The 16,331-nt window shown below is 38.7% G+C and overlaps 1 protein-coding gene across 1 annotated transcript in view; it reads left to right on the top strand.

Moving 5' to 3' along the window:
* Nucleotides 1–16,331, top strand: part of GRIK2 (glutamate ionotropic receptor kainate type subunit 2) — an 843,071-nt gene that overhangs the window by 597,454 nt on the left and 229,286 nt on the right. The window contains exon 11 of the mRNA XM_066608100.1: nt 2,659–2,882. Within this exon, the coding sequence (XP_066464197.1) occupies nt 2,659–2,882 (224 nt within the window). The remainder of the gene's footprint in view (nt 1–2,658; nt 2,883–16,331) is intronic.

Here is a 16,331-nt window from a genome sequence, read left to right as displayed (position 1 = left end):
TCCGGACCATGCTCCATTTTCATGCGGGTCTCCCGCGGGGACGGCTCCCGCGGGCTTCTATTGAAGCCTATGGAAGCTGTCCGGATCCGCGGGACACAAAAATCACATTTTACTTACCCGCTCCGGTTTTTCTCTTCGGCGCCGCGCCATCCTCTCTCAGCCGCGGCCGGATCATTTTGCTTCGGCCCGGCGCATGCGCGGGGCACGTCACCGACGTCATCGTGCACATCCGCCGAGCCGAAGAATGAAGATCCGGCCGCGACGAGAGAAGATGACGCCGCCGCGAAGAGAAGAAACGGAGCGGATCGGAGGTAAGTTTATTCTCATTTATTTGCATTTTCAGCTCTCATGTCCGCGGGGCAGGAGGGACCCGCTGCAGATTCTACATGTAGAATCCGTAGCGGGCCCGATTTTCCCCGTGGACATGAGGCCTTAATGTTTAATGTGGATTTGCATTGGAATTTCTGCATGTGGATTTTGCGGAAAAATAAGCAGCAGAAATAGGCAACTTGAGGGCTTAGTCAGACGGGCGTTTTTTCGCCCGATTTGCGCATGCGCATGCGTCCGGCAATTTTTTAAAACCATTGCTTTGCAATGGTATCAGACACATGAGCGCTTTTGATGCGCTCGTCCGATAAATTATAGAACAGAAATCGCAGATTGCACCTATCTGCGATCTGCGATTCCTGTTCTCTTCTCTATATGCGCTCAATGGGGCCGGCAGCAGCAGCGCCGACCCCATTGAGAACATATAGTAGACAAATCTTTCTCCTCTGCCACAGCTGTAACAGCTGTAGCAGAGAAGAATGATGTTTGCCCATTGAATTCAATGGAGCCGGCAATACAGCCGGCTCCATTGAAAGCAATGGGCTGCCGGCGATCGCGGAATGAATTTTCGGGAAGGGCTTAAATATATAAGCCCTTCCCTGCAATTCATCCAGAAATGTGTAAAAATAAAAAAAATATATATACTCACCTTGTCCCGGCAGACGGAGTTCAGCGCGGCCGGCCGGTAGTTCTCCTGAACTGCTCTCTGTAGTATACAGCAGCCGGCGATTTAAAATCCCTGCCTGCTGAATGAACTGCCTCTGATTGGTCACAGCCTGACCAATCAGAGGCAGCTCTCACTCACACCCATTCATGAATTCATGAATGGGTGAGTGACTGCTGCCTCTGATTGGCTCAGCGCAGGGACCAATCAGGGGCAGCTCTCACTCACACTCATTCATGAATTCATGAATGGGTGTGAGTGAGAGCTGCCTCTGATTGGTCAGGCTGTGAGCAATGAGAGGTAGTTCATTCAGCAGGCCTGGATTTTAAATCCCCGGCGCTGAGTACTACAGAGAGCAGTTCAGGAGAACGGCCGGCCGGCCGCGCTGAACTCCGTCTGCCGGGACAAGGTGAGTATATAATTTTTTTTTTTTTTTTTACACATTTCTGGATGAATTTCAGGGAAGGGCTTATATATTTAAGCCCTTCCCGACAATTCATCGTGAGATCGCCTGCAGCGCATTGCTTTCAATGGAGCCGGCTGTATTGCCGGCTCCATTGAATTCAATGCGCTGGGCAGCTCCGGCCCGTTTCTATTGAAACGCGGCTAGGAGCAGTTTTTTCGAGCGATTTTTCGGCCCCGGTCACGCAATTTGCGGATGCGCATCCGTCATGCGATCCGCAAATCGCGGCAAAAAACGCCCGTGTGACTAAGGCCTGACTGTGAATTCCTGCCATGATTTTGGAGGCGGCATCGATTCTGAAAAATCTGCATCAGATTCTGTCATGCATACATATAACCTAAAGGCATCATAATTTTATATAACTGACTAATATGCTTAACATTAAAAAAATTTTGATCACAGATATTTACATACATATATAGTGGCACACTACACATTAGCCTACTATACTGTTTGATAAGTTTTAGGCCTCCTGCACACGGGAGGGGCAGAACCCGCATGCGGGATTCCCACAGCAGGGTTCGACCCGGTGCCCAACCGGTCATCCCAGCTTACCTGTCCGGTGGCTTATACACACGCTGCAGATGTGCTGGCCGTCGCACATGTGCAGTAGCCAACAGTGCTGGGGGGTGACACGTATCCCACAATACTTCCGCAGTATTCACTGCGGAAGTGCCGTGAGACGGATGGCTTCCATTGACTTGCGTAACCCGCACAAAATTGCAACATGCTGCGATTTAGGCCGGCTGTCCACGGGCGATGTGGTATCCCGCGGTGAAGCTCTGCCACAGGAGCCGCCGGTGAATCTCCACAGGTCAGCCCTATCTAATAGATAGGCTGACCGCGGAGAATCGTGGCAATTCGCAGCATGCCGCGACCAGAGAATTGCAATGATTCTCCACTCGTGGACAGGTGCCCGTGCTTTCCATAGCAATGCTATAAACTGCCGTGGACAGGGGGCCTTATTCTCTACAAGCGGAAAATAGCAATCGATTTCTGCTTGTGGAGATGAAATGGTATTTTGCCATTGAATACTATGGGCTGTATTTGCGGCAGAGTCCGGAACCAAACTCCGCAATGCAAATATGCCTGTGTTAACGCTAAAGGTTTTCTATTTTTTAGCTGGACTTCTTAAATAATCAATATACCTATTTTCTTTTTTAACTTATAAGTAATTTGTGTTTCTTTTTGTCTCTCTTAACAGAAAGCTGATCTTGCAGTTGCTCCACTGGCTATCACATATGTTAGAGAGCAAGTCATCGACTTCACCAAACCATTTATGACTCTTGGAATAAGTATTCTGTACCGAAAACCTAATGGTACAAACCCAGGCGTCTTCTCCTTCCTGAATCCTCTTTCCCCTGATATCTGGATGTATATTCTGCTGGCTTACTTGGGTGTCAGTTGTGTGCTCTTTGTCATAGCCAGGTAACATATCTACTTTGTGATTGTTTGACAATTATGTCATTTATTCTTCTTATCTGTAATTGTCAAAGGTCACATGTTGTATTCTGTGCTTACTTTTTTGTTATTCTTTATGCATTAGTCATAATCAAGGCTCTCACTAATAACTGTTATTTTAAGTACATATAGGTTACACAGTGTTAGCCACATAACAGACCTGTAAATTATCAGCAAGTAGGGAAAAGCACTTAATATGCATTTTAAGATTGCTGCAATCCCATTTTGCTATTCATGAGCAAGCATTTTGTTTAAGACACATAACTTTGACTTCAATTCACAGGATATCATTATCAGGCATAATGATTTCTGCACTTTTTAATATATAAGAAGCAAAGGTAACCATACACTTTAGAATAAAGTTGATGAAAGCAGACAATTTCAAACAAAATGATAGTTTTTTGGTTGAAATTTAAAAAATGTATGATCATATCAGTTGATATGTGACACATTGTGAGTACCTAGATAGAAGTTGGGCATTTTTGAAACTTTAAGCCAATTGTCAAACGAAAGAGCTTTCATTCACAAAAGAGCTTTCCTTGAAATAACATTACTAGAAACATCATTCATTGTAACTAAAAACTCAGTAGCTGACATTCTTTGTTACTGTATATTATGCAATATATTGATTTATTTGTTGAGATACCACATGTATTATGGATTCAAATCTCTGTGGCTGCATTATGAAAAACATTGCAATGCAGCCTGGCATATCCCACTAGTAGAATAGCTCTGTTCCTCTGATGATAGGTTCATTGTGCATATTATTTAAAGTTATTTAAAATGTGCAAAGAATCAAGTTCATACAATTATACAGTAACAAGAAATATGTTTGAGATTATTATTCATTGGAATTTGTAGGCTATACTGGTTCAGAAGATCAAAATGTGAAATTTGAATAGCCTAAATTTGCTGCATATATGAAAACCTATTAGTCCTTATTAAATATTTCTCCATGGTGTGGCTTATTTTTAGCTCCTTAATGCTACGGAATGTACATTTACAGGATTTGTTTGAAGGGGTATTGGGAATCGATCTTCCTGCATAAAATGTGGGTGTCGGCTGTTTCTTACAGCTGACACCCACCCACAACAGCTCAGATCAGCACCACCACTGACCAGAGCTGTTAACCCTTTACATGCTAGCATAAATTCTGACAGTGATATGTAAATATCACAATCAATGAGATCGCGGGATGCTGTGCGGCTGCCATTGCAGATTGTCTTTCAAGCCATGCCTGACAGTTTGAGGACATGTCCTTATCTCCTGAAGAAAATCTAGGAATAGCAATCTATGGGTGCTTTCACATGTGACCAAATATTCTGCAAGATGCTGCGGGATATTCCTTTGTGCTGAAAAATCCACTCCAAAATCGGCATGTCTAATGTGTAGTTGATGCAGAATTGAAAATGTAAAAATTTTGTTGGCACTTCCACATCAAAAACCACATTTCAACTTGCAGAATATTTAATCTCATGGGAAGGTACCCTATCAGTGCAGGTCATGATACTATATAGCTAAATAATAGATTAACCTAATTTTAGTTCCTATGTTTATTTAATAGAATTTACAATTTACTCTGAATGGTATTAACTTGGTATTAGAAGACTATATTACCAAATTACTTTATAGCATTTTATTTTCTAGCCTCTAAAGAGCATATTAACTTAATTACATTATGTAAAATGTCAATAATCAATATGCAAAATGACAATAATCCATATGTATATCAGTAAGCCCTTCAAAGGACAAATTGATTTATTGCTAGTTTTTCATAGATTCTAAGTTTTATACGCTACTACTGCTTCTAGTACTACAAATAGCAATAATGATAAGATGCACATTCTACAAAGGCTACCTCTTTTGTCTCTTAATACTAGATACAATCAAATTTAACATGTATTCCAACTCTTCTTTTAGAAATATGGTCATCAAAGACTCATCCTATTTATCTACTATTCTGTATACTCGCTTATGTAACACAATTTGCCTTACGAGGTCAATTTTAAATCCAGTTTTTTTCCCCTTCCTGTATGCAATGTAATATTGCTTCACATTATACTTATTTGAAATGCCTTATAGTACACTACAACAAATCAAGTATACATCCTGCATTTGTTACTGTACTATAAATCTGCCAGCTATGTTAATCTTCATTTCTAGTGCATTTTTTGTCAGTATTAGCTTCCCACACTTCTGCCTGCTCAGCTTTTTTTCGAGACCTCTTGTGTATTGCTTCCTTCAGAGCTGATTCAGAGTTACAATAAGTAGAACAGATCAACAAATGAAGATTAAAAGACCAGTGAATTCCAAGGGGAAACAAAGGCATTGCATAGATCCGTTTCAACAGTCACCTTAAAAAAAATCTTGCTTTCACCAATAAAATTAAGTAAATAAGAAAGAAAGACACTACATTTTTACTGTCTAATTCCAAATATAACTGCCCGAAAACATTTGAGTACATTTATAAAACTGTCACAAAGAGCATTTTGAAGTCTATCCTATGTATAAAATATACCCTATTTATATAGTGTCTGGCCACCATACTTGCACTGTAGGTATTAGTGTGCATGCCTTAAAATATGCTACCTATAGCATTCTGATACTTGTCAAACCAATTAAATGACTTTGACACACAACACATAAATTGTATGCCACTCTGGTCTATGGAAAATTGTTGTCAAAATGGCACTTTTTATAAATATGCTCAAAGGACATTCAGTACAAAACATAAAAGCAGGCTATGTAGATGCCATTGGGCTCCAGTAGAGAGAACTTGTCTTCTCTACAGGTCCTAGTAACCTAAAGCTTATTAAAAGCAGATTTAGGGCAAGATAAGCAACTCTTTTCCAAGGTGATTACCACTTACCATAAGGGGCCTCATTTTGATGTTTGATATGGGTTCACCTTACATCTATACACATTATATATGTTTTTCTCATGCTGGATCCAACACGGTAAACAGTTACTGGTGAGAGCCTTAAGTATTATGCAGTGTTTTAGATGTGTAACACTGCATTTGTAAACTATACAATGCTATAAGTAAATAGTATTATACTGCTGATATGTTCTGTATTTATTGGTCATCAAATATCGATTGCCTTATTTTACCATTCATTATATTTTGGTCTATTTGTATTGAATTTTTATATTTATTTTTTGTTATAAAGAATCAACTTTTACTGAGGCTAAGAGAGTTAAAGTCTGTGATCAATGTGCCCTTTCTTTCTGAAGAATATTTGTTTTAGATTTTTGACCTTGCTTCAAATACTTCACATGATACATTATATGGAAGAACAGTCTTAAAGGAACCATTATTAGTTAATAGTAGACACAGAATTCAGTTTTTACTTTAACTAATGTAATAAGCACAACAAATTAAAATATAGATTCATTTTATATTTAAACGTTTATCATATGATTCATTTTCATTCAAAAAGTCCTGGGGATCTGATAAAGCGGTTTTAATAGTGGTATCTGGACAGAATAAGGCCAGATAGTGTTCTTCTCTGTTCAGTCTTTGGTGATATACTTTCTTTACAGAAGGAGTCTTTCTAGCAACACAGCCTTACTACTGCAGAAGCTCAGTCTACTGCATAGCAACACACTAAGCATCAAATACTAGTGTAAGCATAGTGGAGGGGGCTAAATTATGAGTATTGTCACATGCCCCTCCACATGCAACAATTTCATTCATGGGGGAGATGTCAGGATGGAAGAAGGAGATCAGATAAGCGGGGGCATGGCTTTGGTCTTTCAGAAGAGTAGATATTATTATGTATGTATATTAGTAGAATATTAAACCCTTCAAGTTGTACAAATCAAGTAACCACATTCCTTTATATATTAGCCTATGTTTCACTTCAATCATCACAGTGGTCATGCCATAAAAAAAACAACTGTGTAGCCCCTAGCCTAATTAATCTGGCAATAAAATGAATAGTTATTAGACTGCATTAATCTCTCAGGGCCAGACTTATTTTGGCCTTCAGGAATACTGGAACGTTTTGTATTTTGCATTGTAGCTTTAGGAGAATTTTTTATTTTTGTATTGATTTGGCTGAATAAGGACTGTTTCAGTGGAATGAGATTTACTTGTCAAAGGTTACATTTTGGGTTATATATAACTGATTGATTAACTTTTATTATCTTTGTGTGCGGTATAATGCTAACCCCTTAGTGACCCTCAACACACCTTTTGGTGGTAAATAAAGAGCCTTATTCCCTCTTCATGGCACATTGGAATAAGAATGGCACAGATCTCCAATGCTGGTAGTAGTGGGGTTTCAGCGGTCTGATATTATCCAGGCTCCAGCAGTAAACCTCCGATTCCAGTCATTTAACATTACACATGCCAAGGCCAATGTCACATTAACATGCTAAACTCTAAGAGAATGAGGGGCCTCCCTCTGTCACCTATCAGACCTCCCTGCATAATGATTGCAGGGTGCCAGTGGCCTGCTATGGCATTTTGAGGCTTTGAGAATGGCCACCAGGTCTACCATCTATGGTGGCCTATGAGGCTTTCCCAGGGGAAAAACACTGCTGTACTGAAGTATTGTTCCAGTTGTTCCTAATAAAATTCAAAGCCCCTAGTGGAACAAAAGTAAAAAAAAGTGTTAGTAAATAGTAAAAAATATAAAACAAAATAAATGGTCAAAATTCCACCTTCTCCTCTTTCTATGTAAATAAAACAAAAGTACACTGATCCACATAGATAGGGCATTAGTTAACCTGCACAGCAAAAACCTTGAAAATATTAAGCTAAAAATAATTTTGCATATCTTGCCTTACAAAAAGTGAAATAGATAGCGATTAAAAATTCATCTCCGTAAGGGAAAGTGTCCCAACAGCACATAGCCTCCGTGATATATCCTCAATCAATAATAAGCATGGCAGCAACCATGGGTGTACTAAATCACAACGCGTTTATTCTCCCATAGTAAGGGCTCATGTCCACGGGCAAAATGAGATTTAAAATCCGCAGCGGATCTCCCGCGCACGGATCCGCACCCCATAGGGATGCATTGACCACCCGCGGGTAGATAAATACCCGCGGATCGTCAATAAAAGTGATTTAAAAAAAAATGGAGCATGAAAAAATCTGGACCATGCTCCATTTTCATGCGGGTCTCCCGCGGGGACAGCTCCCGCGGGCTTCTATTGAAGCCTATGGAAGCCGTCCGGATCCGCGGGAGACCTAAAATAGGAATTAAAAGCATTTACTCACCCGCAGCGGGCCGCGAAGCTCTGCTCTTCCTCACGGCCGCATCTCCCTTGCTTCGGCTCGGCGGATGTGCCCGGCGCATGCGCGCGGCACGTCGACGACGTGCCGGCGACGTGCCGCCGGCGTCAGGAATTCATCCGCCGGCCGAAAATGAAGATCCGGCCGTGAGGAACAGCTGACCTTCCCCGCCCGCTACGGATAGGTAAATGCTTTTAAATTTCTATTTTCGGCGCTCATGTCCGCGGGGCAGGAGGGACCCGCTGCAGATTCTCCATGTAGAATCTGCAGCGGATCTGATTTTCCCCGTGGACATGAGGCCTAAAGTGAAGCGATGTTTCAGTCAGCAATTTGACCTTTGTATGCTTGACAAAGGTCAAATTGCTGACCGAAACATCACTTCACTTTACTATGGGAGAATAAATGCGTTGTGATTTAGTACACCCATGGATGCTGCCACATTTATTATTGATTAAAAATTCATATTCATCACCAAATAATACCATTAAGGGTGCAATATAGTAACATAGTAACATAGTAACATAGTATGTAAGGCCGAATGAAGACATTGTCCATCTAGTCCAGCCTGTCTATCCTACTGTGTTGATCCAGAGGAAGGCAAAAAACCCCAGGGCCAGAAGCCAATTAGCCCTTTTGGGGGAAAAATTCCTTCCCGACTCCCTAATGGCAATCAGACTGTTCCCTGGATCAACCCCTAATAGTTCCTACCTGCCAGTATACCAGGATTGACCCTTAACCTAATATTTATATCCTGTAATATACTTCTTCTCCAGAAAGACATCAAGTCCCCTTTTAAACTCCTCTATCGATTTTGCCATCACCACTTCCTCCGGTAGAGAGTTCCACAGTCTAACTGCTCTTACAGTAAAGAACCCCTTTCTATGTTGGTGATGAAACCTACTTTCCTCTAATCGTAGCGGATGTCCTCTTGTTACCGTCGTGGTCCTGGGTGTAAACAGATCGCGGGAGAGATCCATGTGTTGTCCCCTCATGTACTTATACATGGTTATTTGGTCGCCTCTTAACCTTCTTTTTTCTAGAGTAAATAGTCCCAATTTGGATAGCCTCTGTGGGTATTCCAGTCCCGTCATTCCATGTATTAGTTTAGTTGCCCTTCTTTGAACCCCTTCAAGCACTGTGACATCTTTCCTGAGCACTGGTGACCAGAATTGTACGCAGTATTCCATGTGAGGCCTGACAAGTGCCTTATATAATGGAAGGATAATGTTCTCGTCCTTCGCCCCTATACCTCTTTTAATGCACCCCAAGACTTTATTTGCCTTTGCAGCAGCTGACTGGCATTGGTTACTCCAGTTTAGTCTATTATCCACTAATACCCCTAGATCCTTTTCCATATCACTTTTCCCCAGCGGTACCCCATTAAGTAAATATTTGTGACATCCGTTCCTCCTGCCCATGTGCATAGTCTTACATTTTTCAACATTGAACTTCATTTGCCATTTTTCTGCCCAAGCCCCCATCTTATCCAGGTCCGTTTGTAGCCGCACATTGTCCTCCGTTGCATTAATTATATTGTATAATTTTGTGTCATCTGCAAATATTGATATTTTGCTGTGCAGCCCCTCTATCAGGTCATTAATAAATATGTTGAACAGAGTGGGGCCTAATACTGAACCCTGTGGCACCCCGCTAGCGACTGTGGTCCAATCAGAGTACGAACCATTTATTACCACCCTCTGCTTTCTATCGTTGAGCCAATTTTTTACCCACTTACACACGTTTTCGCCCAGTCCGAGCTGCCTCATTTTGTATATTAGCCTATTATGTGGCACGGTGTCAAAGGCTTTAGAGAAATAGTTCCTGGGTCTGGCAGGGAGCAGACACAATGTTAGGAGGAGAAGTGAAAAACAGCACAGGATGTCTTCACTCCACATAGTGCCCACAGCCAGACTGGAGGATTAGAAAAGCATGTAATGATGGAAATATGTGAATAATTTCATGAAAAAATGCAGAAATTATGAATAAACCACTTTATGTAAAATGCTCTGCCTGCAATACAGATGACTGTAAAAGCACAGTAAATAACAGATTTCCCTGTATTCGTTCTCCCAATACAGCTAGTTGAATGCAGATTTCCCTGGCAGCTATTCTGATAGCTGAATGAGGAGCTTTTCCTACTAAAAATGTCCAGCATAGACTGATTCTTTACATTTTTGCATATTGTAAAATGCTTATAGTCACCTGCTCATTAACTTGTTAAAGACTAACCACAGTAACTATACGGTTACTAAAAGTTAGTCAACTTTTTAAAATTAAGCAGTATACTTTAAAAAAAATCTTTTATTTTTAGTTATTGCACACATTACCCCTTATAAAATAAATAAATCTGTTAAAAAAATATTAAAATAGCCCTATATGTTATTTTAAAAAGCCAGCAAAAATAAGCGTCATAAAACAACCACATGCGTAAAATCACTAAAATGTGTCTGGTCCTTGAGGACTGAAACACTCTGGTCTTAAAGGGATTAAAAAATGTAAATGACAGAAACACTTCAAAGGGTAGCTGTGATTTACTACACATATTAAGGGTATGCTCCCACAAAACTGATTCCCATGGATTAACTCCAGCATAAAATCTGCATCTGCATCGTGAATTACAATTTGAAATTCAGCAGATTTCCTGAAGATTTTTCCCTTTGTATAGCATTTAAAAATTCTGACCACATAAACATCCAGATGCATGTCAACTCTGTTGTGGGTTTTGCACAGATTCTTCCACACCATATGGATGACATTTGTTAAAATCTGATATACAAGTGGACTGTACCGTAAATGTTTCCATGCTGAAATTCTACACTGAAAATCTGCAGCATTTACACCAAATTGGAACATACTCAAAGTATTAACTGCTTTTCTGAGATATTCATATATCTGCTGTTCCAGTTGCAATTAGTGCTAACAAGATTTATCTAGACAGTGACTTTAATTTACAGGGTAGACAATGTGCTTTTGGATTTCAAATATAAAAGCATCGAAGATTGATGGCAGAAAAAGACCACATCATCCATCTAGTCTGCCCCTATATTATTTCCTTTTTTTTCTTTCTTACAATAGATATATGTTTATCCCTGGCATACTTGAGTTCACTTACTGTTAACTTTTCAGTCACATCACTTAAAGTTTATTTCAAACATTTACTACTATTTCAGTAAAATATTTTCTGACATTTAGTTTCTGAATAAAAAATTTCTGCCTTAAAACCTTATTTATACCTTTAAAATATTTAAAGTTTCAATAAAGACTCCCTTTCCCTTCTTTCCTCTGTGTCATAAAAAATTAAGTGCTTTAAGTCAGGCTGCTTTCACACTTAGGGCTCAGTTTAGGCTTTCCATCTCTCTACTCTGTTTAGGAGAGAAAATGGAATAAAACTGATGAACATGGATCCGTTTCTTTTCACCATTGATTTCAGTGGGGTTTAAAAAAAAAAACCAAAAAAAAAAAACAGAAAGGCTTTTGTTTGCTTCCATTTGTCAGGTTTCTATTTTTTGGGATGGAAAAATAGCGCAGTCTTTAACCTTATTTTTCTATCCAAAAAAAATGAAACCCTGAACTGAACCCTAATACAGAGGTTAAAGCAGCGTCAGTGCTAGTCTATAATTGCTAATACAATCTTTTCATGTACACACAATCAGCAAAACAATATTCTCTATTATCAGAAAGTTACAGATACTTTCCATTTTTACAGTTGTCATAGTATAATGGGATGATTTTATAGATCAAATTATTTACTAAAGCATACATCCATTCCTGTGGTGACCAGTTAGACATTAGGGCTGTGCATGTAAGCCAATAGTCAGAAGCTGCCCACAGCTCCTTTGCTAATTCAAAAATACCAATAAGTAAACCCAGTACTACTTTCATTCAGGATTTAAATTAAAATCCTTATCAACAACAGAGCTACATGGAGCAGTTTTGTTTAAAGTGTTGAGCTCATATTATTGAACTTTCATATGCAGTATATTCTTTACATATAGAGCAATTTCATTAAACAATACTAAAGTTGAATACAAAAAATTGCCCCTTTTAAAAATACAGTTTGAAAAGACATTCTTAAATGAATCTTTATGCTGATTTAAAAAAAAAAAAAAGATTCAGAGAAAGTACTCAAATAGACTGCAACATAACCACATAAGATACTTTGACATTTTCATATGTAAAATGGAGAAGCTTAGTACAAATGAGGTCATTTAACATACATGAAGGAAGAAATAATCTTCAAAAGATATCCTGTAACTTTGACTATCCAGCAAATATGAAGAACCACAAACACAAATTCATTACACAAATTCCTGTATCGTTCATTTGTACATATGTGTGTGTGTGTGCAAACTGTATTTGAAGTAAGGACAAAAAAATCTGTCTTATTGTTTGTTACTGGCATTTTCAAGATTATAATGGGGAAAGGGCAACAACTGTCATCTAAGTTGGTTCAGAATATGCATCAACTGTTTTATCATCTAAAAATGAAGATGTTGGTAAGTTAAAACAATGTTTAGCACTGCTTATGCATTTTATAAGGTATAATCTTTCCAAATGAATGCTAGTTATGACTTTGAGGTGAGGTATTATGGGCTTACTCTTGGCAAGGTATGGTAATACTTTTACCAGATGTATATAAACTTTCATTTCTTGTGCGTATATATGTATTTCTGTACATTTTCATCTATGTAAGGCAACTTACATTTGCTATGAAAACTGGTTTTGCTATAGTTGAGTTTTACACTGGCTAAATACAGTAAATATATCACCGTAGCAGGAGAATCACAATTATATAGATGGCCTTCACAGGTAAGATTCTAAAATATAACTTTTAATGGATCAGGTTAAAATTATATAAATGGCCACAAAGACAGACAAACACAAAAGTGCATGATATGGTATAGACAATGGTCACCCCAAAGTACAGGTGACCCAGCTTATGATAGCCTGGGGCAGCGCCCGAACAGGAAATATTTTGGCTACTTGCAATATATTAAAATAAACCAGCCTGTATAATGTAGACTTAAGGCCTTAGTCAGACGGGCGTTTTTTCGCCCGATTTGCGCGCATGTGTCCGACGATTTTTTTAAAACCATTGCTTTGCAATAGTATCGGACACATGAGCGCTTTTTATGCGCTCGTCCGATAAATTATAGAACAGAAATCGCAGATCGCACCTATCTGCGATCTGCGATTCCTGTTCTTTTCTCTATATGATCTCAATGGGGCCGGCAGCAGCAGCGCCGACCCCATTGAGAACATATAGAAGACAAATCATTCTTCTCTGCCACAGCTGTAACAGCTGTGGCAGAGAAGAACGATGTATGCCCATTGAATTCAATGGAGCCGGCAATACAGCCGGCTCCATTGAAAGCAGTGGGCTGTCGGCGAGCGCGGGATGAATCGTCAGGAAGGGCTTAAATATATAAGCCCTTCCCTGCAATTCATCCAGAAATGTGGGTGTGAAGGGGGTGTGAGTCAGACTCAGCGCTGAGCCAATCAGGGGCAGGCCTGACTCACACCCCCTTCACACCCACTGCAGGCCGGCCGCGCTGAACTCCGGCTGCCGGGACAAGGTGAGTATATATATATTTTTTTTATTTTAACACATTTCTGGATGAATTGCAGGGAAGGGCTTATATATTTAAGCCCTTCCCGATAATTCATCCCACACTCGCCCGCAGCGCATTGCTTTCAATGGAGCCGGCTCCATTGAATGCAATGCGCTGGACAGCTCCGGCCCGTTTCTAATGAAACGCGGCTAGGAGCAGATTTTCGGGCGATTTTCGGGCCCCGGTCACGCGATTTGCGGATGCGCATCCATCATGCGATCCGCAAATCGCGTGAAAAAACGCCCGTCTGACTAAGGCCTTAGTTTAAAGAAAGGGGTGATACTGTGTCTATATCAATAAAAAAAATGGACGGGTAATCGATAACTTGGAATGTTTTTAGATCCTTGCTTCAATATACATGTGAAGGCTAAATACAGTAATGCCAAAGGATATTTAATAGAATGGCATATGGATCAATGCATAATAAAACATTATAACTTAGGGAAGGAAAAAGGACAAGTAAATTCTGAACATAAAAAAAATATATTACTATGAAACATGTATTCACCCATTTAATACATGCTTAATCTTTAATAATTCAACATCAGACTGAATGTTCATTATAAAACTATCAATGATGCATGATACAAATATACTATATTGATTTTTTTTGTTACTGTTTTTATGCAATATATGTGTTAAGAAATGACCACCAAATATTATTAATATATTGTAAATATGAATATTACATTAATTTCAAATGCAACATGTTAATATAAGCATTATAAATTTATATTTTTTATAAGGTAAAAATTACAAACCTATATTTTGCTTTGTAATGTTTCCATAATTACTCATGGTTTACCTCATTAAAATAACTCTTATTAGAGTAGGAGTGGGATGTCAAACATTACATGCACATACAGTATCTATCCTGTACATTAATATGAGCAATCAAAATATGTATAGCCTCTCATTGACTGTTCTATAGAAAATTGAAATCCGGAGAAATATACAGCAACTATACATCAAAATCCTAGAGCTGACTACTCTACGAAAGTAACTGTTTGCCAAATATCTCTTTGTTGTTGCTGTTTCCACCAGCCTTCCATTAAATATTTATGATCTCAGTATGCATATTTATTCAATAGTATTAGTTCTTTTGGCCTTATCTTCTGGCAAAATAAAGCATTATGCATGTTAAAAACTCAATTCTCATTCCCCTGAAATTTGCCACACAAATTTCACAAGTCACCATACATATTAGACTATGTGTATAGGCAGCTTTAAATTCCCTATGACTTCCTTGAAGCCAACTGATAAAATAAGGACTTTATTTGCATTGTAGACACTAATGCAATATAACATTTGTAACTGCAGTAGTCTTGTAGAGTGAAAGATTTATTTACTGAGTATATATAAGAGACTTTACCTTATTATTATCCTAATATTTGAAGTAATTTTAGTATAACAGTAGACAGGACATACGGTAGATGTTTATAGTCGTAAACAAATAAGGCATTAAAGTCTTTACATGGGGTTTTTATAGAGAGTATTTTCAAAGAAAATATAGTAAAGTGCTCATTCATTGAGACTCCCAAGAGATTTAGTGGCAGTACATAGCAAAAACCGTGGCAGAATATTGATTGTTCTTGTTTAACCTGATGATGCTGTTAATTATTAACCTTTCCACCTCATTTTGTTCTCTTAAAAGCTGGCAAGAACTGGAACTTTAGATTAGATAACACTAAGTGACTGACATTTGCTGTCAGAACAAAGACCTAACATTCACTTGCACAGAAAAGAGCACTGATTATATAAACTATCTTGTCTTTTTCAAAAGTTCTATGATATCTGGATTATGTGAGGATAAATACATTTTTCTTTATTCTATCTTGTGTAAACATATTCTCAAAATGCTTTTTTCTAACTAACATTCTGTTCTATGTAATAATTGAAAAAGCTACAGTCTATAACAGAGAAATAAAAATAAATAGTATCTAATGTAAATGCAAACCTTCTTTTATGGTACTTCAGACACCATCTAGTTAGTTTCCCTGAAAATAAGCCTTGGCAGGATTTTTCATGATGCTTGAAATATGAGCCCTACTCCAAAATAAGCCCTAGTTATAGTTAATAAAAAAAGTAAATTTAAATTGTTTCCAGGCAGCTATACATGCAAAAAAAGGAAAATATTTGGAGCAAAAATTAATATAAGACCTTGTCTTATTTTAGGGGAAACAGGGTACCTGTTATTGGCGTAAGTTCAGGGTGACCTCACAGAATCAATTCTGGACCACATGATTTACATGGCGGTGAAAAGGGTAGTGCTATTGTCTCCCAGGTGCTATGGGAGAAGCATCTTCCCAGCTGTAAAGTTGCCTAATAGGCTGGCTGGGTGGTCGGTCATCTCATTCACGTGTTTTGATGGGGGGGGGGGGTTAAACAAGAACATTAAACTTTATTTTTTTAAAGACATAAAAATTGCAAAATTACATTTTTTTCTCCAAAATTTGCCATTTGAAACATTAACAATAATAATAGGTTATTGTTTGTTGTTTTTTTTCAAATAAAATGTAAGCAAGTACTACTTTTACTGCTACCAGATGAAAAGCTGCA

The sequence above is a fragment of the Eleutherodactylus coqui genome, chromosome 1 (assembly GCF_035609145.1).
Source record: "Eleutherodactylus coqui strain aEleCoq1 chromosome 1, aEleCoq1.hap1, whole genome shotgun sequence".
In the NCBI taxonomy this organism is placed as follows: Eukaryota; Metazoa; Chordata; class Amphibia; order Anura; family Eleutherodactylidae; genus Eleutherodactylus; species Eleutherodactylus coqui.
The sequence above is the reverse complement of the archived record's forward strand: the minus strand, read 5'-3'. Positions and strand labels throughout refer to the sequence as shown.